The sequence below is a fragment of the Dinoponera quadriceps genome, unplaced genomic scaffold (genome assembly GCF_001313825.1).
Source record: "Dinoponera quadriceps isolate SergipeBrazil2010 unplaced genomic scaffold, ASM131382v1 scaffold2217, whole genome shotgun sequence".
Taxonomy (NCBI): Eukaryota; Metazoa; Arthropoda; class Insecta; order Hymenoptera; family Formicidae; genus Dinoponera; species Dinoponera quadriceps.
In genome coordinates this window covers 44289-68473 of record NW_014556255.1, presented here as the reverse complement: position 1 = coordinate 68473, position 24185 = coordinate 44289, and the positions used below count along the sequence as shown (strand labels likewise).

At 47.4% G+C, this 24185-nt stretch overlaps 2 protein-coding genes across 10 annotated transcripts in view; one reads left to right on the top strand and one right to left on the bottom strand.

The window, feature by feature from the left end:
• LOC106747219 overlaps positions 1-11634 on the top strand; it is a 34096-nt gene extending 22462 nt beyond the window's left edge. For all 9 annotated transcript variants that reach the window (XM_014624570.1, XM_014624562.1, XM_014624567.1 and 6 more), the window contains 2 exons: positions 1350-1562; positions 6262-11634. In XM_014624570.1, the coding sequence (XP_014480056.1) occupies positions 1378-1562; positions 6262-8575 (2499 nt within the window). In that variant the 5' untranslated portion in view covers positions 1350-1377 and the 3' untranslated portion in view covers positions 8576-11634. The remainder of the gene's footprint in view (positions 1-1349; positions 1563-6261) is intronic.
• The window catches only part of LOC106747221 (D-xylose-proton symporter), a 23202-nt gene continuing 9694 nt past the window's right edge, over positions 10678-24185 (bottom strand). Inside the window, exons 2-10 of the mRNA XM_014624574.1 lie at positions 19334-19450; positions 18092-18215; positions 16699-16851; positions 16450-16560; positions 16202-16364; positions 15681-15879; positions 14225-14503; positions 13573-13770; positions 10678-12648 (exon numbers count right to left, since the gene is read on the bottom strand). Coding sequence (XP_014480060.1) covers positions 12437-12648; positions 13573-13770; positions 14225-14503; positions 15681-15879; positions 16202-16364; positions 16450-16560; positions 16699-16851; positions 18092-18215; positions 19334-19439 — 1545 coding nt within the window. The 5' untranslated portion in view covers positions 19440-19450 and the 3' untranslated portion in view covers positions 10678-12436. The remainder of the gene's footprint in view (positions 12649-13572; positions 13771-14224; positions 14504-15680; positions 15880-16201; positions 16365-16449; positions 16561-16698; positions 16852-18091; positions 18216-19333; positions 19451-24185) is intronic.

The window sequence follows — 24185 nt, the reverse complement described above, 5'->3', positions numbered from 1 at the left end:
GCCGGCGCGGTCTTCAACTTCGATCCGCCTCATTAGGTTATCTCATTGTAGAAGGAAAACACTGGCTCTCTCTTTCGTAGTGCGCGAAGATAGATTCCCGAGAAACGCGAGTCGCGCTATTTTTAGAACGCGTTACTCGCGACGCGTTGAATCTTAATAGCCGGTATCTGTGCGACTCTCATCCGCTTTGTTATTCAAATCGAGCCTGTATCCCGTCTGGGAGAAGAGTGATTCGCGCGCGATCAACGTCTCGCCGGCACAGGTGGTGCGTGTTTTCAGGTAACGACGCCTCGCGCGCGGACAATTACCTCGTGCACACACGTGTGTGTACACACACGTATGCAAATATCAGCGCGGCGTGCGCGCGCTCTCCCTTCTTTCGCGCCTGTGACGAAATCCCGCGCCGTTCATCCCGAGGCGAATTTCACGAATTCGCACGCACGTTTGCAAGAACAATCGCGAGTCGTTCCGCTGGATACGCACACGCGTGTCTCCGCGTGCGCGCGTCGATATTCTTACAGCACGTGAGTACGGGGAAACCCGTCTAAAAATATCCGTCCACGAGGAACTCCGTAGCCGTCGCCGTTGCACTTACATCGAGGTCGTCGCAGCGCTTTTCCCGCTCTAAGTCGCGTACTAATTGACCCATTTCGAAGACGTAATTCCGCACGTGTCCATTCGCGGCAAGTAACCGGGACGCTTTAATCGAGGAGCGGCTCTTGGCGCGCGTGGGTCAGGTTTTTTTTTTTTTTTTGCGAACTCGAGGAAATCGATCTAATTTCCGCTCGTGACAAATCCTCTCTCGTTACGGGTTCAAAGGGAAGAGACGATCTGCCGCGGAGAAAGAGATCTTGCCGGCGCCAGCTAATGCACGGTCCGGCTGTTCTGCTACTGTAGAAATGGAAATTCGCTGCTGTGACCGGAATTAATCGACTCGAAATTTTGCGTGATTGTATGCAAAATGGTAGAGGACTTTTCTACTTACTTTAACTCGTTTTATCTGCACATGGCCGCTCTATCGAAACTTTCCGGATATCCTGTATATGATAATATCTATCATTGATTTAAAACAATTTTTTTTTTCCCGTGTGACAACAGTGACTGAAGTTTTGTTTACGACAGCAAATTTTTGGCTACAGCGGCAAAGCATTTTCAGCTAAACTATAATTGACTGCGGCAGCAAAATCTTTTTTTTTCTGGTGTCGCCGCTCAGATGTGAAAAGTTAAACGGAAATTTTTCAAAATTAAACTTGCGCCACATTTTACACTGAATTTCCTTCCAACGCACCGATTTGTCGAAAGATAGAAACGCCGTTCTAACGCGTGTGTTTTCTATCTGTCTGTTGCAGGCCCGCAGCGCACATTTATTATTTATGAATGGATGGAGCTGCGACGGGCTTCGTCGGAGGAGGACCGGTTGCGGATCTGGGAGGTCTGGAAAGATGGTGGAACAATCCGGCGATCGCGGTCTGGAGCTTTGTCCTCTTCGGCTGTTTCCTGCTCAATGCGACCCTCCTGCTCGCGTTTCTCGTACGGCCAGGGCTGCGCACCATCTCCAACAGGTAAGTGGATCGATCATTTGACACCACTTGGTGGCGGAAAGCTGAAATCCGTCAAGTTCTCCCTCTTTCAAAGAGAAACACCGCCATCGCTGCGCATCATCTGTCCCAAAACTCCACTCAAAATTTCATATTTGCGTCTCTTCTCCCGCTTGCTTGGTATTTTTATTTCGACCTGAATTCTAAGCACTAACTCCGAATCATTCTGCATGTCTTACGCCCACGATCTAACGCCCGGCACCGAAAGGAAGACGATGTGTTGACGCGCGTGGTTGCGAAATTAGCATTGCATTATCCGCATACCGATAAGCGGCGGCATTCATCGGTGAACGACGTCAATTCTTATGTCGCGAGGGTTCCGCAAATTCGTTAACACGACTCCGCGTTGACGCACGTGACGATCTCGCGCACTGCGACATGTAGCGAAAACATGCGGGATGCATACAACGAATCTATTTCGCGGACGACTATCGAGAGTCTCTTGAGTTCGTAGCGACGCGCCAGATCGGAAATAAATCACACGAGTAAAAATAAATAAATAAATAAATAAATAAATATATATATATATATATATATATATTTATATAAATATTCAAATTTTGTCACGGTTACCAAATATTCTGTCGAAATCTCTAACTAAATGCATTCAGTAAGTATTACCAGTCTTTTTTCAGTGTGGTGAAAGAATGAGGCTTAAGAATCAGGTAAAAAATTTCTCGGAAACTTCCTATTCCGACGTGTTTCCCTGATATTCGTAATTGAAAAGAACTTTCACTACCTACGATTTTCGTTGAAATCTACCTGAGTCAAGACAGGATCTTACGCAGGTAAATTTCGACGAAGACCCGTAGGTGATGAAAGAATGAGGGAGAAAATTCCGGTGGAAAATCTCCGAAAACTTGCTGTTCCGATATGTTTCCTCGTTATTTGTGATTGAAATGATTATGAAATGTATACATTTTGTAATACATATATATCTAATTACTAAAAATGTGTTTCTATATTTTCTCCATGCACATTTAAATAATTAGAAACATATGTATTAGAAAAGAAACTTTTCATATTTTTCACGTACGAATATCGGGGAAACATGTCGGGATAGGAAGATTTCGAGACTTTAATAATTAGAAAAATATCTGTTCGGAAATGTTCATATTTTTCGAGTTATTACGAGTATTGGGGAAACATGTTCGAACAGGAGGGTTTCGAGAATTTTTCACCAAAGTTTTTTGCCTTATCTTTCCTCTACCTGCGGCCCTCGTAAAAATCTACCTGCGTTGGGGATTCTGTCTTCAGTTTACTACCTTTACCCACGAAGTCGAAGAATGTGAAGTTGAAACTGGGATCTCCTAGCGAAAATTAAAAATTCCTTCGTCTCAATCCGTTCTACGCCCTCGCGAAATTCGTCTCTGTTGATTTGGGACACCCTGTGTATGACGGTGGAAATAATACATCCCGTCACCGTGTCAGCTTCCACGTAATATTCGCGGAGTTTTCTTCGAGACGCCGCGCGACCATAAATAATATACCGTGCGTACCACTTATTTTACGAACGCGTGCCGCACGTGCCAAGGTTAATAACCCCTCGCGTGCAAATCTACAGCGAGAGAGGAGGAGGGGCAGAGAAAGAGAGAGAGAGGGAGAGAGAGAGAGAGAAAGAGGACGGTTGCATTTTTGCCCGAACGACGATGACGGCGACGAAACGCGGCGATCCATCGCGCGTCGAATCTTCGCCATCACAATAAATAAGATGACGGTACGACGGCGATGGCGTGATTGATGTGCAGGTACTCGAAACCTCGAATCATACTTATATCTGCGAGTCAACAAGCGATACGCGCGTGGGACGTTGTTTTATTGGCTGCGGAGGAGAGCCCGACGCGGGAAATATCGCGCGCCTCTTCGGGATTAATCGGGACTTTCGCGTCACGTTAAATGCTGCACGCAGCATTTTGTCGCGGCGAACGCGTCGGATTCCAACGTGACGCGCGTATCTTCGCGCGAGGAGGAAAATTATTTTCGTTCCCGACGCTCACACGCGTCCTACGTGTCCTTCCGCGCGGACCACACGGACGTGTGTGTTTTTCTTCGTGCTCGTAAATAAAACCGCACCGAGGTGTCGTTTCGGTAGACTGCATCTCTCGTGTTCTCTTCCCCCNCCCTCCCCCCCCCCCTCCCCTTCTCTCTCTCCGTGTCTCTCTCGCTCTCTCGTGGGACACTGCCAGCCTAAATATTCCAGTTTACGATCTCGTCGTGTAGTTAGTGGGCGAACGCAACGTAATGCGGAAAGACGGCGGTAGGTGCATCCCGGCGTAGTTTTTCTTGGAAATTCGCTCGTCACGCTAGAATGATCCACGACTTATTTATGGACGATGTGAAAATAATCATCGCACACCGAAAAGAGAGAAAAAAAATAACGCAGAGATAAAACTCGCGTGGGCGCGACGCACCTTTTGTTTACTGTGAAAATAAAATCCGCCATATATTGGATACTGTCCATCGCGCGCTGTTTCGCCATGTCTCTTTTTGTTTTTCTTTCTCCGATTGTCGTTCGCGTAGCAACAGCCTGTCGTATTTCCCCGAAAATCTCGATGGATCGCTCGTAGATAATCGGCGAATGTAATCGGCGAGTTCGCGCTTCGCCGGCTTTATGCAGCTTTCGTTTATTGAAATCCGATCGGGACTCCTCGAGTAACTGACTTCCACGAAAGCAAACGTTCGCGATTGATGTTAGGTGGGATGTATTAATAGTCCCGCCACGAGGACTGGATCTATCATTGTTATTGCGTAGATATCCACCTGCTGAGCCGGGCGATCGTGTGTACGAGCGCTCGGCAACCGAATCCTGGCAGCCGCTGCAACCTACAGGTGTAATAATAAACCTTCGTATTTCGAGAGTGCTTCTTCCACCTCTCGCTCGCCGTTAACGACGTTAGAAAGTGTGACGGTGCGCCCTGTCGCAAAAAGGCGGAAATCAATCTGTCGCACGTCGGTTTTGCACAAGATCATCGCCGTCTCGGGCTATATTTAGATCAAACACGAAGGACCACGCGGGGTGCCGCGAGACCCGATGCGCGATCTTCTCGCCGTTCGGTCGACGCGATGCTCGGGCGAGCCGGTCCGTCAATCAATCCGTTGGCAGCGGAAACAGGCGAAACGAAACACACTGTGGGATCCTTAAGTGCCGTCCCGTGATAAATTCGTTACATCAACGGGAATCGCGAAGGTAATTCGGCGGCAGCCGCGTGAGCGCGTCGAAGAACGATTCGGGAAACGATGATGTTCGCGTTTGTCGTCACAACGTGTAACGTTCGCGGTTGATAGCATGCCGCCAAAGAAACGCATCGACACGGCATGAATATCTAATCTGCATGCGGGAATGAATAATGTTGTCACTTTCCTTTTTTGCTTCTCATCTCCTTCTGTCTTTTATCACATCGTCTCTGTATGTGTGTATGTGTGCGATTATCTTCATTGTATCCTGAGATCGCCGAAAAATCGTGTCTATAATTTCACTGTTTGTGCAAAAAACTGAGAGAAATAAGTGCTACGATCGAGTGAATGGTTACGCAAATATTCATTGGCAAATTTTTACTTAGATCGTTAAATATTACCTGAACGTGGCAAGAGAATGGCCAGGGAGTAATTATTTACTTTAACGTAGCGCTTTTTCCTCTCAGTGAATCCTAAGCAATCTTGATTCACTCGTTCGAATTTACCGTATCCTGGAACCCGAGAAAAATCGCGTTATTTTCGTAGAATCCTATGCTGGATATGCAACAAACTATTCGTCGGTGTAACGATCCTTATTACGTCCTGAAATCATCGAAAAATCATGTGTCCTGCTGTTCCCGTAAGAATTCCATCTCACATCGCGACAAATTGTCCTCACTTGCTCGAATTTACCGTGCGCTAAAATCGCGCACCGCCTCCGTAGAATCCTAACTTGATTTGCGACAAACTGTCATTGTGGAATTATCTTTATTGTTTTCCGAAGTCATCGAACAATCATGTTACTGTCGTTTCCATACGAATTCTACACGGAGAAAAATAACTTGTCGTTACAGCAAATTTTATGCCGTCGCAGCAAAATCCACCACTACTCCATCACTGGACAGCAAAACGACTTGTTAAAAATACCAATTGCCATTCGTTGGTCGATTATCTCGCTGAATCCACAAATTATTATGCAAATTATTAAGAACAAACATTAATAAACAGAAGGCCACTAATTCGTTCCAACAGTAAATTAACGTGTTCCAAGGACAAATTCGCTCAACAGAAAATTTCTCTCCTAGCGACGAAACGGTTTCTGCTCTAATTACGAGTAATTTGCTAATTTAATAATACCAATTAAATTTTGTCACTGTCGCTATGAATATGTAACGGCAACGATGCTTTCGCTACATTATTTTTCTCCGTGCGGCCCTCATTGCAACAAGTTGTCGCCGTGTCCAGACGTCCAAATTTACCGCGTCCTGAAATCCAAGAAGACACACCGCCTCCATAGAACCCTACCTACTGGATTGCAACAAATCGTTCAACTATTGCCGGGCTAACCGAATGTCTATCAAGAACCACGCTTCACTCACGCTGCACGATCACCGGAGCGCTCGCTCGCTTCATCCTAATAACTTAGGGCGACAAACGCGTCGAATACGAGGGTCTGATTGAACCCCGGGATGCTTTATCTCGATTCCAGATTCGTGATGAACCTAACGGTCTCGAACCTGCTGACGTGCGCGCTGCTGAACCCGCTGTTGATGATGGACGGCCCGTCCGTCGCAGGGACCACACTGACGACGTCCACGTCGAACGCGTCCGGCGCGACGTCCTCGTCAGTCGGCAATATCTGCGCCATATCGGAAGGCGCCACCGCGCTCGTCACTACGTCGTCGGTGCTGTCGGTGTTGCTGATCGCGGTTGACCAGTACTTCGCCGTGGTGGACCCGCTGCGTTACCGCGCCCGGGTGGATAAGCTGAAGTCCGCCGTGCTGATCGTCTCCGTATGGCTGATCTCGGCGGCGTTCGGCCTGATCGCGTCCTTGAACCCGTCGCCGCGCAGTCTCTGGCTCTCGTGCACGACGTTGAACGGCAGCAACAGCAGCTCGTCCTACGGCGACGTCCTGCTGAACACCTCGTCGACGTCGATCGACTCGGCGTTCGCGTTCTTCGGCGCCAACGGTACGTCCGTGGTGGAGGCGGTGGAGGAGCTGGTGGAGGAGGAAGTCGTGGACGGCACGGCGACGCCGACGTTGCTGCGGACGATCGGGCCGATCGGCGGCGGCGGCGGCGATCTCCTCGAGGACTCCACCGTCTTCCTCGCCAACGACACCGTCACCTACGGCCTCATCTACGCGGTCGTGCACAGCGTGCTCGCGTACCTGCTGCCGTTCGCCGGGGTCTGCTGGATCTACGTCAGCATCTACGCGGCCGCGCACCGTAACTCCGAGCGGACTCGCAGGACCGGCTCGCGGCCGGCCCTGTCGTCGTCCCCCAGCTTCTGCGAGGACCCTTACGCCCGGCCGCAGCCGGTCGACGCGTACCCCGAGGAGGCCCGCAGGATACCGAAGATCTCGAGCCTCTCGTCGATCGACGAGACCAGCGAGACCGCGCACTCGGCCGGCAATCAGGCGTCGCGCAGGAGGTCCTTCTCGTCGTCCTCGGACGTCCTGCAGTCGGGCCCGTCGACCGACGAGAGGACCGGCGTCGTCTTCACGGTGGGCCTGCAGCCGGTGGAGGTAACGCGCAGCCAGGATCACGAGCGGGCGCAGCCGGTGGCGGTCCTGAAGGCGCAGTTCCTCGAAGACGACCGCGGCGTCGCGTCGTACGAGGACCTCGTGAGGAGCAAGTTCCGGGACTCGCCGGCGGACCGGCGACGCAAGTCCTCGCACGACCTCATGTACGAGGCGGTGTCGACCGCGGAGTCGTCCGGCTGGATCGCCGGCGACTCCAGCGAGTCCGAATCGGAGGACGAGCGACGTTACGGCTGCTTCGACTCGCTGGAGGTGCCGGGGACTGTTCGCAGGACGAGCCACCGGAGACCCTCCGACTACTTCTTGTCGCTCGCGGCGTGCGAGACGCCGGAACGCTCCTGCGACGATTCCAGGCGAAGTTCCTTCGACAAGGCCGTCGTTCGCGCGGACGAAGAGGAGGAGGACGACGGTCGTTCCGTCCGGGCGAAAGCGTCGGACACCGCGACGACGCAGCAGAACCGCGCGTTCGGCAATGGCTCGTCCACGAACGCGACGACTAGCAATTCGGACGGTAGGAAGTCGAGGCGATTCGGTCGCCGCAAGTCGTCCGGCGAGCCGGCTGGTAAAAGCTCCGAGGGCAATGTTCGGGGCAGCCACGCGGAGCCGTCGTCGTGCCTCCTCGCGCCGATCGTGACGATCACGCCGGCGCCGAACAAGCCGGGCAGCCTGAACCGGGTGTCCAGCATACGCAGCACCAGCAGCTACATCAACTCCCTGAAGCACCGGATCAGCAACGGCTCGCTCTTCAGATACCGCGAGGAGACGCGGGCGGCCCGGATCAGCGCGCTCGTGATCGTGATGGGTCTGATCTGCTGGTCGCCTTACGTTATCCTCAGCGTGATGAAGAACCTGCCGCAGTACTCGGGCCGCGAGTTCCCGCACAAGTACGACGTGCTGGCGCTGAGCTTCCTGATCCTGGCCGCTTACGCGAGCCCGTTGCTCTTCGGCTACCGGTCGAGGCGCGTCAAGAGGGAGCTGCGCAGGTTCTTCTGCTTCCGGCGCGAGCTCTCCTACAAGAACAATCGCAGCCTGATGGCGAAGAAGGTGCTGAAGCGCCGGCACAGCAGCACGCTCAGCCATCTGGAGATGGACCAACGTTACAACATCTTCAACTGCGTGTACGGGAGGAGCAGGTGGCCCAAGGAGAAGGTGCAGTTCGTGCAGGTGCCGGAGACCGCGCTCGCGGTCGAGACCTGCAGGAGCAGCTTCTCCAGCGGCGCCAGCACGCAGATCTCCAGCACCTCCACCGAGGAGTGTTGAATCGCGACGCGACCCTCGCGGGAACCGTCCGTCCTCGCAGCCCCGCCAGCCGGACGACGGACGCCGGTTCTCGCGAGGAGTGCGCGAGGAGTGCGACAGGCAGCTCGTGCTGTTCCTGCGTGTGTGGCGCACCCTCGCGGCGTCTGCGAGCGATAACGAGATAAACGTCGCGCCGGGGAACTCGGTTCCGGAACAGGGACCGGATGGGAATTCAAGCTGACGACACCGCAAATCCAAGCGCGTTATCTTAGCTGAGGATTTTCCCGTGGATTTCCCGCCGTTTTCACTCGCCTCACTTAACTCACGATTGAAGGTTTTAAATGGCGTGACTTCCTGAAACAGGAAGAAACGTGTAAAGAGTCAAATGCGTCACTTTACGGCGCTTATGCGTGTAAAAGTAACACTTGGATTTGCAGTGGAGGAGTGAAAACTCTCAGCGTCAAGAAGTGACGTCTTTCTTACCGCGGCTGAGAATATGTCCGTGTGAACATTTAGCTGTTTTGAAACTCGGCCGAGACAATTGACCCGAGTGGAAAGCTTGTGCAGAAAGCTTTCGGCTCCTACAATCAAATTTTCCTCCGGTCCCCGGGCAGCGGAAAATTCAGTTACGCCGACGGAATTGTTTCTTCCGTGTAGCGAGAGAATGACAGAGAGAAAGAGAGAGAGAAAATCGCGGAGTTCGCGGCTCGCTTTCCGCCGTGGTTCCTTGATGTTCGAAGAATCTTAGGACGGGGAGAGGAGAGACGCTTCACTCTGAAAATATCCTCTTCATTCTCGCGAGAACCCGGCGGTTCCTTCCTCTCGTGTCCCGAAGTCGACTCGGCCGTTCAGGTGTGCGCGAACGTCGCTCGATGGCGCGTCGTAGAAACGTCTTTCCTCCGACTCGATGTCTCGCATGTACATAAAAGCCCACCTACGTAAGACGCAGAACGAGGGTCGCGGATTCGCAAGATGAGACGCAGCCGTGACGTGTTTCCGGTCGTTACGGGTCGTAGGCTTCAATACGCAGGACGCGGGCGAATCTCGACTTTCGTGTCTCGCATCGAAGCGACCAGCCAATTAGGACGTGATGTTGTGACGCACTGTTTTCTCATTAGCTCAGCCCGAGTGCTCGCTGCGTGCTATCTATCGTGCGGACTACATAGAGCGTGTTTCATATATAGTCTGCCAATACACCGGCAGTGCTGAAAAATTGTTCCGTTGTTAGCACGCAGCGTGTCGCGACAGCATTTGTGATCCGTTCTCTTTAGCCGAACTGGCTGCACTGATTCAAGATACGTACACGTACACATCGAAGTGTATGAAGTGTACGTGGGAGATTCTCGCGTTTCAGGGTGCGTACATTTCTTGAACGCAGCGAGCTAAAAAGAACGGAACACTGGTTCCATTAGTGACATCATAAATGATAGCCATATTGCCACTACGATCGCTGCAGCTCCCCAGGTGAGGAAATTACAGCGCGACACAGCGTCGGATAAACGATCCGTCGTATATAAATGCAGGAGACGCACGCAAGGCGGGAAATGCCTCCTGCCGGGGCAAACCCTTTAATTAAGTCCTGCGCTATTAAGCATATCGACAATTTGCAAGCGTTTGTCTGTCGCGGGCGTTGCTGACGGGTATCAAAGTAATTTCGGAACGGCATTGGACCGTTTTGTGACATCACGATGGTCGCCGGTGAAAAGCGAACACGCATACGTGGACGCGAAAATACTGCGTTCTCGTTCTCTCTGCGTCTTATGCAGATGGGCCTTAATAACGAAGTCTGATTTCGCGCCGGCGAACGGTCGTCGTCGAAACCGCTTGTTTTCCGAGCGGCCTCCCGCGAATTCGCAAACTCGAAAAGGCGGACGAGAACCCGTGGCCGTTTTCCTGCTGCGACGTGTATGTGTGCGCGTCGATTTCCCGCGGCCACCACCTTGCAGCGCGAGAGCAAAATAAACGACCGACTCGCTCGGGCGGAAGCAGAAGCGGCGGCGCGACGTGTTGCGCGCAGAGTATCCGTTAGTATTAAGAGCATTATGGTTAAGTTGTCGGGTGTTAGCCAGCTCGAGAGAAGTATTAGAGTTCGCCGAACCCGAAGGAGGCTTTAGTCTTTACGCTTATTCCACGCGCCGCGCGTCCCACGGCGCGTCTCACCTCGCCCGCGGACGTTTGACGCAATTGACGGCGATAATAATAATAATGTGCGTGTCATCGTCCGCCAGGTGGATGATTCAAGTCCGTGGCGCGCGCGTCACACGCACTTCGTTGCGCGCCCCACTTGTTTCACCGTACGCGCGCACGCAAGTATCAGGTTGATTGAAAACTCTTTTCCCCGAAGCGACGAACGAGCGTTATAGTAAATGAGCTCGGCCGAAGCTACTTCTCCTCTTCTGGTGGAAGGAAACAACATTTCTAGTTCTCATGAACCAAATTTCGTTCTCAGATAAGCAAAAGTTCGGTTTCCTTCAACCAGGACGCGTTTGGTTATCCGCTGTCACGTGGACGAAGAAAATTCATTTTTCAGTGTAGCGTGAACGAAACATTCTTCGAGCGAGAATATGACACATCGACAAATCGAACGGATGTTCCAGGAGAGTTTTCGGAATCAATCTGATATCGTCGCCGGTGCAGTCGTACGTTAGGAATACGCAGCATCTCATGACAGAGTTCCCCGTCGAGGTCGCGTTGGTCCGTGTACGCCCTCGTCGGAGGACATATCATCGTTCCCCGATTACCCCTTTTTTTTGTACATTACAAAATGGAAAAGTGGACTCGTTTTATTTATATTAAATAATCTGTACATAGAAGAGAGAAGACGGCGAATCTCACACTCTTAGTTCGTAATCGCTCGCGTGTCACGTGTAAGTAGAGAGAGAGAGAGCGTCCGGTCAGCGTGTCTGAGTGATCCGTGAACGCGAATGTGCAACGTGATACGCGCAATCGTCGTGTTTCGCATTACCCGTCGCGGGTAAACTCCAACAGGCTGTCTACGATATGTGATATAACACCGAAAACCAATCGTCAATATTTATGTGACTTTCTCAATAAAAGGTTCTTTTTTGCGGAGCGCAATCGCCGGCAATGTGTCTGTGCGCGTCAATCCAACCCGCGACACCCTCCTTTTCCCGACGGACGCCGTTTGAGACGTGCACCGAGTTCGATCACTCGATCTCGCGCGATCTTTGAGATTCTCCGCCTTCCGGGAGCAGCGACCCGCGTGTGAATCAATTTTATCGCGAAATTTCGGGGATCGCAATTGAAAAAGCTTCCGTGGGTCGAGCTGAAATCGCGAAATCCCTTCTTATTTAAAATTCCGAGTCAACACGCAGCGAAAGACAGGACTGTAAATGATCATTTGTTCCTCTCGTCAAGATAGAATAGTAGCTTAGAATAACAAGGTTATATCTCGAGATTCTTCCAATGGCCCTTCAGATCCGACGGGATTTGCGAGCTTAGGAATCCGTAGAATTCAAATTTCGATTCTCACCGGACATTTCGCAACGTTTCGCGCACGGAGGGAACAATTATTCTCAATCTTTGCGACTGTCGTTTGGCGAGTCGCGCAATTTCCTAAGCTTCGGCCCGACGCGAAAAATACAACTTGGACGACTCGTCGACGCCAGTCGGCGATGCGCGTGAGCGAAGACAGAATCCGCTTGTCGAACGCGTCGCTGTTAATTTCCGCGACATGCAACGGTAATTTTCCCACGATCGAGCAACCGATCGATCAATCCCCGGCTGACGGGTCGACATTGCCAGAGGAATTCGCCCGGTTATCGAAACTACACGACTCTCGAGCGTCGCGCCGGAAGACGCGCGCGGGGCTCGAAGCACTATTTACAGAACTACTCTTTGGAACGATTCCTGCCGGCCGTCTCATAATCGGGAAATTTCATAGATGGGCGGCCGCGACGGAAACGGCGGCAACTCCAACGTTGGCACCTGGCCATCGTCGTTAGTGAACATGGTATTGTCGTACGCCGGCGGGGCCGTCTTGTTCAACTCCGTGTCCAATTCCCTGTCCACCTGTCGCTCCGCCTCCGCGGGTTCGTCCATTAAGAATATAGTGAAGAAGAATATAATGGAGCCTGCGGGGGAGACAAAAGAACGTCAAGTGACACAATCGACGCGATACCGGGAACCCGTTCGACGTATTGGTATCGTTAGGTTTTTGTTGCTCACAGTTTTTACACTCTTGCAATAAGTGCACACTAAAACTCATTCGTTCTGTCAGTTAAGATATATTCTTCAACCGGCGCATAACCTGCGTGTTCTGTGATATTGGATAATAATAATCCGTCAAATTCATAAAAGGATCAGAAGTTCCCGCGTTGAAACTTGCCAGGTGGATTTCCACGGAAATCCAAGGGAACTCGTGTGGATCCATATAGGATATTGAAAGTTCAGGTTAAAGGAAAGCGTCCGGACATTTTTACAAGTACGCGGAATCTATCACGAGTGCCGTTTTATGCACATATTCTTTTTACTTTCACGTACACCGTAATATATTTTGGCATGCGATTTCTCGCTTCTGACGTCATCAAGCAAGTCAAAGTGGAGACACAGGAGACTTAAATCAATGAGATATTCTCATATGCAAGCAAGAATATTACAATCTGCTTGGAAGATTTTTAGTCTTGAATTGAATTCGAGTAATACTCGCATCAATACAAATTCAATCAAATCAAGACTAGAAATCTTCCAAGAAGATTATAATATTCTTGCTTATATATGAGAACATCAGTCATTCATTTAAGATTAACTTTTTCCCATGCAAGTTCTTACGACACTTCCGACAAAACGAGTGAATTAGTGCACGCTTATTATATAAAAGCGTAAAAATGTAGGCAAAACGAACCTATTATTACGGTGTCATGCGTCGATAATTACCATTGAGAATCGCATTCGTGGAACTCGCAACGGCTTCCACGTGGAGAATCGGACGATCGCAATTGCAAATAGCGAACGATTACGCGACGCCACGCGAATGAATGTTCCATGTCATTACTTACTGATACCGTAAAAGCCGGCGTAAAAAATATACAACGACTCCCGGAAGCCGATGGCCATCCTGGTGGGCTCGACGAGTATGGGTAAGTTGCCGCCGATGTTGTTTATGACGAACAAGAAGATGCCCACGGTGGTGGAGCGCAGATTCAATGGCACGATCTCCACTACGATGGCGAACACTATTCCGAACCACATCTCGGCTGCGAAAAAACGACACGCGCGAGTTACAGACGTGGCTACAATATAACTTATTCGACTGACATTACCGTATGGAAATTTCCCAAACATTTCCATATAGCATAGATAATCGGATTACCCGAATTTTTATCTCAATTACGAGAAAACTTCAGAAAAATGCTGGGCAGAGCAAACATAATATGTCTGGGTTTTCCATTTAGAATCGCACTTTTGAAACATTACACTTCTAATCCGATTCTTCATAGATTTCTCAATCGGAATCCGTCATTTCTTTTTTGGAAAATGAGAACAGATTCCAATCGGCTCCCAGAAAATTTCCTACAGGTATGTCTGATTCTTCTTTAGATTTTGTCTATATTTTCTATCGCAATTGACATCGTCAAATATCGGAATTGTTCCCGTTCTTTCGGGATTTTGGACGTTGTGTTAATTGAGTGTCACAAGATTGCTCCTTACCGAAGAAGTAAGAGAATCCAAGCGTGATCATGGCCCAAAGGGGACTAAAGTATACCGAGCCGAACGCAGGCGGCGTCGCGATTATTTGGCTGATCGCCAAACAGGCCACGCGCGATTTGATTCCCATCTTCGCCACGAACTTGTCGCTAACTATCCCGCCGACCACAATGCCAATGCCACCGATGACAATTGTGACGGCGAACAGCCACCAGCCCAGATCGTAGTCCGGGAAGTAGTCCCTATAGTAGAGATCGCAGTTGTATGCGAAGCACATGCCACCTGAAAGAAAAGACATTCGAGATTTGATCCCATTCGAGTAGCGTAGTCGCATGTGCGATTAAGAAAAAAAAAACAGAATTGCAATATACATCGAAAACAGATGTCACGTGAGCTGAGATCACGACGAGATGAAGAGGCAAATGAGCCGAAAAAGTCGAGAATGAGAGTCTTTCTGACTTTGTGATTATTTTCAAATCGTTAGGTACTCTTCAATCGCATAATTTCAATTAAAAAAGGTGGGCAAGTCTCATGTTTAATCGATATCGAAGTAAAAAGGTCCAAAGTAAACCTGTATGCACAATGCAACGCTACTATCCGGTCACTTAAGTCACTTTTCGTTACTTTTTCCTGACAGGTCACTGAAAAATTTAATATCGTCCAAAATAGGTCACTTTTTTCATTCTTAATTTGTAAGACATAGACGCCGTTAAATTTGTAAGATATAGACGTTCTATATATATATATTTTTTTCCGTTTCTTTTGATAAAACATTTTTCGAAAGCGTACTTGTATCGTTCGTGCTCTTAGTCTTTGCTTGTTATAAACTTTTAAACCATATTATGAAAAAAACTCGTTATATATTAAGCTATCCAAAGATAAACTTGGAAAGGTAAGAATAAGTGTTCCTTTATAAAAAAGTACTACTAATAATCACTACTTAACACTGATTATCATTACTACTTTTTCGTAAGCGTTACTTTTTTGCTCAAATGGCTTCAGTTACTCTTGTAATTTGACAAAAAATGCCATTTTTGGTCGCTATTTTATTTTGATGTCTGATGTTTCGGAGGTCACTTTTTGTCATCTTTTTTGCCAAGAAGCGGTCACTATTTCACTTTTTGTTCCGGTGACCGGATGGCACTGCTGCATAACGTGATACAATAACGAAAATTGTATTCCCTTTCATAAAAGAATTTTCAACGAATTGTGTGATGAGCTAGAATCTCAATTGAAATTGTATCAGTTTTGAATTCTCTCTTTTTCCCCTTCGTATCGTCGACTCGAATATACACATATATATTTGTTTTAGATCTCGGTTTATTAGATGAGAAGTATTCGGACAGAAGTGATAATATCACGGCGATGCGCATTCGCCGGATTAGTGCAAGCTCGTTTAGACGCTAATATACCCTCGATCTGTATCTGAATCCTTTCGCGTCAAGGTATCGCCCTTTACCGCAATGTCTAATGCTGGCGGCGAGGCATAAGAGAATAATGCGCGGTTGCAGTATCACTTTCCAAATCGATACTTGCTTCCCGTCGTTGGCCGTCTCCTCGCCGATCGTCTTTCTCGCCGGTTCGGTCAGCGTCAGACCGGTGAGAATGGCGATGATCAAGCTGATCACACCGGCTCCGTAATAACAGGCCCTCCAGCCCTGCCGAGATCAACACGATTCACCATTATTATTACGTAGATCATCAATCGATCGTGCGTCGCGATACGTTTACAGTTCAATTATAACGCAATTGTCGAACACGTTGCATTTTTTTGCGAGGATGCCTGTTCCCGATAAAGATGTTGTGTGACTACCAATACTAGTATCGATATTTTTCTTTCAATACCGATATTTCTGTATTTGTGATCCAACGGGAGAAAAGGAAGAAAAAAGAGAAAGATGGAGAGGCATAGAGAGAGAGAGAGAGAGAGAGGGACAAAAGAGTACGAAAGGAGCGATAAAGTTTGCAGGTGAAACTCACCAGGTCCCAGATGTTTATCTTCGGCACGTAGCGGCCGATCGGAAACGCGATGCCGTAACCGCCGTAAATACCCCAATTAAAAATGGACATAACTAGGCCCCGTTGCTCTTCCGGGAACCAGTCGGACAGTAGACCGGTCGCCATCGGGTTGCAGGCCGCCTCCCTGCGCCCCACGGGGGTTCGATTATTAATACGGCTTGATTAACGTTACGCGAGCGGAAGCGGAAGCGCCATTTACCGGTACTCACCCTGCCGCCAGGACCATCCGCAGAATGACGAGCTGCCAGTACTCCTTCACCGCTCCCATCAAAATGATCGCGACGCTGAACACCAGAGTGCAGACCGCCAGCAGTCTCACTCTTGCGACGGCACGACAGACGCGTTAAGTCGGAATTAAGCGAAATCGCTCGTTCGAGAAAGAGAGCCCGGAATCGTGATGATTCCTACCGTGTGACTCTTTTTCCTCGTCGAATAGCGAAACTCACTCGGTTAATTACCTGTTGTACTTATCGGCCGCGATGCCCAGAAAAACGCCCGCGACCGTAAAGACCGCGATGAAGCTGGGCCCCGCCAAGATCTGATAGTCCAAGCCGAGGCCGTTGTAGTTCCATTCACAATAGGAAGTCCCGTTCAGCTCAAGGGACTGGCAGCTGCATAAATGAGGAGCGCGTTATGCAGGAGATGAAGTGAAAGTAATGAGAGGCGCAACGCGACGCGGTAGTGACGAACGCGATAATGCTCGCGGACTGTTGTCAGGTGTCCTAGTAGAAATTGAATCTCGCGCACTGAGAGAAAAATTTTGGTTAATTTAATAGCATTATCCGCAACAAATGCATGTTTGCAGATATGGGACGACAAATGACCTCGTACTGGGAGTAAATAATTTGTACTTTTAATTTGCTGCTTTAACAAACACTTCTTGACTCTATTGACTTGATAATAGTTGGTTGAAATAACAAATGATGCACGTTTAGGTAACTTTTCGATCTGCCTCCCTCGCAGATTACGAAACAACGAAACATAAAGTAAGTTTACAATCGGTTTCTCCAACTGATCTTCAAATAACAAAAGAGCTTTTATTCTGATAGCTAAGTCCGGATTCATAATAGGTGTAATAAGCTTTTAGCTGCTTGTTTTAAGCAATAAAATGTAACATGATTTCTGATAAATAGGCGTTTCCTGCGCTGCCAACAGTCGTAATATTTACAGTCGTAACTCTTAAATCTTAGGAATTGCGACGTCTGGTAACGTTGGAAACGCTTTTTGCTAGAAATTACGTTACAATATACTGCTTAGAGTAAAAAGCTCCTATTGTGTCCTACACCTATTGTGATCCGTATTTACGGCTAGATCACAAAACTGATTTTACATTTGAATAATCAGCCAATAACAAACCAGCCTCTAGCTAGAAAATTTAATCTAGCCTGTACAAGTTAATTATTAGCTTTCGATTCAGGCTGACTAGAGACGTTTCTACTCGGCTAATCGATATCCTTCGGATGACGATAAATATGATCCGGAATGTTCCGTGGCATCGTGCAACCGCGGAATTCTTCGCGATGTTCGAATCGTCGACGGTTGTCGGTAATTTTTCCTGAAACGTCTCAACGACAGCTCCATCGATCTCTCAGAGTCACGTATCCCTCCGCCCGCGCGCGACGGTATCTTAAGTCATTATAGAATAGCGTGAGTTAGCGGTATCAACCTCACCTCGATGAATCAATCAGCCGCAAGGAAATCGAGTTGTCAAAGGAGAAGTAGGAGGGAGAGGAGGAAACACTAGCCATTAATTGCATTTACAGTTACACGTGATTCTTCCTTCCACGTGACGCTCGCAGCTGGAAGTTTCTAGAGCAGGTGGTCATTAGTAGACTTATTAGTTAGACTTACTAGGTAACGTTCTTCGCGACTTCGCATTGCACCGGAAGGTCGACCAATGACAGTGTCGTCGAGTTGAACTGGCAGGAAATGTCGCCGTAATGCAAGTCCTCGGCGACCGCTTTGCTCGTTATACCTTGCCCGCGGGACATCGTCAGGTGAATTAGGATCGTTATATTGGAAATCCGTGACATATTCGGAGGAACAAAAACAGGATAATGTTCCTTGCAGCGAAACATAAATTTCCGGAAATTTTAATTGGACTAATCGGAATAATTTAGTTAACTTTAAAAATGAAATTTTATTGAAAAAAATATATAAATACTTACGCTCTTAGATATTTAAAATTCAAAGTATAGGAGGCTAAAGAGTACGATTTGCTTACTGTCATTAGAAAACACAGAAAAGTGTTGAAAATAGTATTTATTGCTAAATATATCTTTAACTTTAATTTATTAAAAATGATCTGAATAGAACAAAAACGTTTGAACAATATCTGATTAGACTTGGGCAAATTTTATTTGAAATAATAAATAATGAATAATTGTATAAATAACACTTTTATTTAGAAGTCATCAAATAATGATATTCATTTAAATAATTTATCTAAATGAATATATAAATAATTTATTCGTTGTTCGCATTATTTATCATTCGTGTTATTCGTTATTCAAGTTATTTATTATTAATCATTTATTATATCATTTATTACATATATTTGTCTTGTTTTTCTCTGTTTATCTTATGGATATAACAAATCAATTTTTTTCGCCAAAACTTATTTTACTATACTACTAAAATAATAATATAAAAATTAAGTAATATATAAAGTAAAAATAATATAATTAAATAGGTTCATGTATACGCACACATAGGCGCGTGCATATGTCAATAATAAATGACGAATAATAAATAACGAATGATGAAGAAAAACAACGCAAATAAGTAAAAATTCCAATTCTAAATACTACACTACATAAAAATTTATTCGGATAATGTCCAATCCTGCATCTGATTTCGATTTCTTTATTAACCTTTACCGATATGCTTAGCGATAAATGCTGCTTTCCGCGCTTCATTTGTGTTTTCTAATGGCGCTAAACGAAGCGTGCTCTCGCTCTAATTGAAATTTCATTAATTCCGATTGAAATTTTTGCTCGGCAATTTCAGTCGCTCGAAAACTCGAGCGGTCGCCAAGGTAAATCGGGTGAAATCCCGCGGATAATCGAATCGGCTCGCATACCCGCGACTCACCTATCAGATAATGGCCCAATTCACCGAGAACGTAGCCGACCGACACCATGGCCAGCGCATAGGGCTTGTAGAGGAACGCCAGCTTCTGCACCATCGAGCTAAACATCTTCGCTGTACCTGGAAGAGATATCTCTTTAGCGAGAATCGCGAGATTACGCGGGCGAGAATTATATAATTAGCGCGTGGATAGGAATTACGGTTGTCGCGTTTGTCGGAAGCGGACGGACGCTTTATTCGCGAGTTTATCACGTTATTCGGAATAGATCGGCGGTAACGCGAGGCGGAAAGTCGCGATGCGGTTTAATTATAAGCCTCAATTAGAGATGTTTACCGATTTTATATCGTCTTCATGCATGAGCGCCCGGAAGAGAATCTCCTGATCGGAGATCGCCGTATGTGTAAGCGCGAGACTTCGCGAGTTTACTAGATTAAATTAATTACACTGAATATAGATTCTCCCACGATGAACAATGGTGCGCTATCGTAATTGAATTTCAGCGGAAGCGAACGGAAATCGTGATCTTCGCTCAATCCGTTATTATTCGCGCGCGCGATCGTCTCGTGATATGTTATTACTATTAACTACCGAAGATACAGATAAATAAATTAATATTGATTTATACGTCGCTCGTGAATATCCATTCACGAAAAATGGCCGATTTTTTCTCACCTGCGGACGATAATCGTCCGAAGGGGAGACGCGGGACAAACGATACGCGAATAGCGTAATCGCGATCGGAAATGTGGCGGTAAAACCGCCGCTTGCGAAACGGCGACTTCTTATTATTCACGATCGGTCAGCAGTATTTTAATTTCAATATCCTGGTGTGCACGCGCGAGAGTAGCGGTGTCGGCATACGGTACTTGTGATCGCTCAAGGTTCTCGCATGTTTACGTGCAACGCGAGAATCGCATTAGAAGCGCTGGCGCTGCATCGCGAGCCTAAAAACGCACCGCCGCTATCGAACGGGGTCGGAATCGGACGCAGGTGTTGTAAGATGTAATAATTGTCCCGTTCCAGGATCGCGTAGGACGGCTCGCGTGGTTTTCTCATTGCTCACCGCAAATCGTCATTAACGTTGTCGCACGTTGCACGCACGCTCGTGAATATAACACGTTAACACGTCGGCGATTTTATTCGAGATCGAACGTAACGAGTTAGCTACAATGCGCGCGTGCGATACGTTATTATAAATAAAGCAGAATGATTTAAATCTAATCGGCGCAGGTTCAGGTCGGGTTAAAGGTGTGGTACGACATGCAAGATGGATTATTGAACACATCGGCTCGCACTCGTTATGTCGTACGAACGAACACGTAATCGTCATCGTTCTGATTTCGACATGACATCGTGCGCGGGTGTGTCGTCGTCTAATCGGGGAGGGTTGAATCGGGGGAGGGGAGAGGGAAGTATTGCAATTGAGAGCGGATAGAAAAGCTCACGCGCGAGAAGTCCGATATTCATAGTCAGATCTTATTTAAGATCTTACTTAAGATTGTGTTAAATTCATCTTCAGATGTTCCGTACTCGATGAAATGTAGCCGTGCAATATCTGAAGATGAACTTTAAGACGATCTTAAATATAAGATCCGCCTATGAATACCGACCTAAGACTGGCGCAAGTCTTACGTACACGGCCGGATCACCTTGAGCCGAAAGCATTGAGACGGAACGACAATTATCATTTCGATATCGTTGATTCTCGCGTTTGTCAACGTGGCGTCGAGTCTCCGTTTTACGAAGCTTTCGCAGCGGACAAAAACGCTCTTCGAGAACGATCGAGTTCGGTGCGGATCTGATTGCGACACTTTTACCCCGACGAATCTCCAAACATATCCGATATTTGGCGAAAAAATTTGCCCTTTGTTTTAAATGATTAATGATAAAAAATCATGTTCATTTTTTGCTCTAAATTACCCAAAAATTTATCTTCCTTTTCGAGAAAATTGAAAGCGAGTTCCCTTGCTGAACGGATGTTTTGTGAAACTTATTAAAGGCGATGCGACTTTTATATCATCGATCAAAATGTACATTTTGGGGATCTTTTTGTCATTTTTATTCTTGACTTTTTGCCCGATGTGTCAGCTTTGTTCTGTTATTACGTAGCGCGGACAACGCGAAGACGAAGTTGACGAAGCTAAACGAGGCCGTCACGCTTCGCACGACGGTTCCGCGATGGATACGTGGAGAAGACAATGTTATTTTCAAAGAAACGAGATTGATGCCGAGGAATCGTTGACCGATCGCCGGGCCGACAAAAGCGCGGACACGTTCCGGGGAATTTCTCGCGCTCCCCCGTGAAGAAAGACGTAGAGCAGCAGCTCGCCGATGATTAGCGGCGAATGCCAAGGCGCAAACTTGGCAGTGAGATGTCAAGTAGCGATAATCGCGCTCGAGGAGGTTCGCGTGACAGCAAATTCGTCCGAACGCGACACTTGTCGCGATCGGATTTGTCGATCGGTTTCTTTGACGAAACGCCGCCAGATGATGTATAGAGCTATGCAAATCCGTAATTCGATTCTCCGTAATTACACGCGCGAGCGCGAACACGCTGATACGCTCGGCGATATCGGACGGAGCGTGTCGTCATTTGCCGCGCTTAATAAGTGGCAATGGTCGATAGTTATCCGGCTTAAGGTGCGTATACACCTAGGTCCATATTCTGAACTCGTTTTTATCAATAAAAGTGCCTTAAATGTAGTTCCTCAGTCATTCAGGTTCATAAGTCACTTTTATGAACTGTTTTTATCAGCATGATTTAAATCTAATCGATGTTTAATTCAACGGAATTGAGCAATCGCATTAGCCAATTAACTGTTCGCTACGATTGAGCAATTCCGTTGAGCTAATCGTCGATTAGATTTAAATCACGATGGAAGAGCAAACGAATATCAAAAACGAATGTTCAGTCTTGGCGCTCGTTGTTCGTTTCAGCCATGATTTGTCATACTTTTGATCCATTTCTTAACCCATTAACTGCCAAATTTTTTTTTTTGAAATTTTTGGCCGAATAAGTTATATATATGCACAAAACTTGTGTAACAGTATAATTATATTCAAATTATGTTTTGTTTTGATCCCCAAATGGAGATCGTGGCAGCTAATGGGTTAAGGCTTAAAACATTATTGTAGACCGGGGCTTAAGGCGTACATATTTTCCGAGCCGTAACAGCGAGCCTTCGCTGTTCGTTCATTGTTCGCTCAGTAAGTGTATACGCACCTTTACGGGTCGATCTATTCGGCCGAATTATTCGTGAATTATCAGGGAAGTGAAGCTTATTATTCGCACGGCTCCGTTATTACGACGAGATACGCGCGATTCTCGCAAGGCGGGGCGGAAGTTCCGCGGCGAATGATATGATTTATATGTAAAAGTACATACCAATCAGATCTAAGGATTCACTGAAGACGGGACGTGGGAGCCTCCACTACTAATACGGGGTGCGCCACTATACATACGTAGCATATATCCGTGTAGCCAAGCAAAGGTGACTGGCGTTCAGCAAAGAAAAAAGCTCCGTGAGCGCTTAATGAGCTCTTGAATCTGACTGATATATACTTTTGGATCTAAAAATATAAACAAATTACAGCCAGGAGCTAACTGAGTGTTCGCGAACTTCCTTTATCCTACCTTCTCCAGAGCGAATCAACCCGAGTGAAACGTTCTCTTCGAATTCATTAAGCCTCGGTCTACAATAAGTGTTTTCACCCTTAAGAAATCGACCACTTACAATCGATTATAAAGAGAATAATCAATTGTGATTGATCCATTTCTTAAGGCTTAAAACACTATTGTAGACCGGGGCTTAAGGCGTATATATTTTCCGAGCCGTAACAGCGAGCCTTCGCTGTCCGTTCATTGTTCGTTCAGTAGGCGTATACGCACCTTTATGGGTCGATCTATTCGGTCGATCGTGAATTATCAGGGAAGTGAAGCTTATTATCCGCACGACTCCGTTATTACGGCGAGGCACGCCCGACTCCCGCAGGGCGGGGCGGAAGTTCCGCGGCGAATGATATGATTTATGTGTAATGTAAAAATCCTTGACTGCAGTCGCGCGATAAATGATAGATAAGCGCGCGAATAAACTCATAGCGTACGTATGTACGGGACGTACGTAAGTGAAATTATGCATTCTCTATCTGCGTCGCATCTCCTCCACCTTTGACTTCTTCGCGGATGAAACCGCGGAGCGCGAAGGGGATACATTTGATCGCTGCTTTCCGCCGGACAATTCGCGCGCAAAGGAAAAAAAAGAAGAAATAAAGAAAAATATCGCCGTTTATATCTTGTTTATTTACCCGTACTGACACAGACATTCCGCTCCGATCGCTTGACCGCGTCGGGAAATCGATGAAGCGATCGACGATGACTCGATCGAACCGTCCCGCGTAACGAGTCCTCAGGAATTCCAAGATACCATCAACAGCCGATCAACGCGCAACACTTCGCTGCACGAAGTACGTCGGGGTTTCTTTTTTCCGCTCAAGTTAATGAGACTCGCGCACGACACGCATAGGAAGAATCATTCGGTCGGCCAGCGTAGCCGACGAAATTGTCTATTTTTTCCCTTCCCGACGCGATATCGCGCGCACGTGAACGCAATTAATGCTCATTGCGCGAAACACCATTGTTTCTGTCCATTATCGTATTATTACACAGCGTGTCCGTGATTATTGTCGTTACGGGCGTCGGGCGCAGATAACGAGCTGTAGCGTGTGACAATTGACCGGGGAATGCACGTGAGCGATTCTACGTTTCGTGAACGTTCTATACTTGGTGAATAAATATAACGCAACGCCGTCCACGACTGTGGCTCACGTTTCTTCTCGGGAAACTCATATAATGAA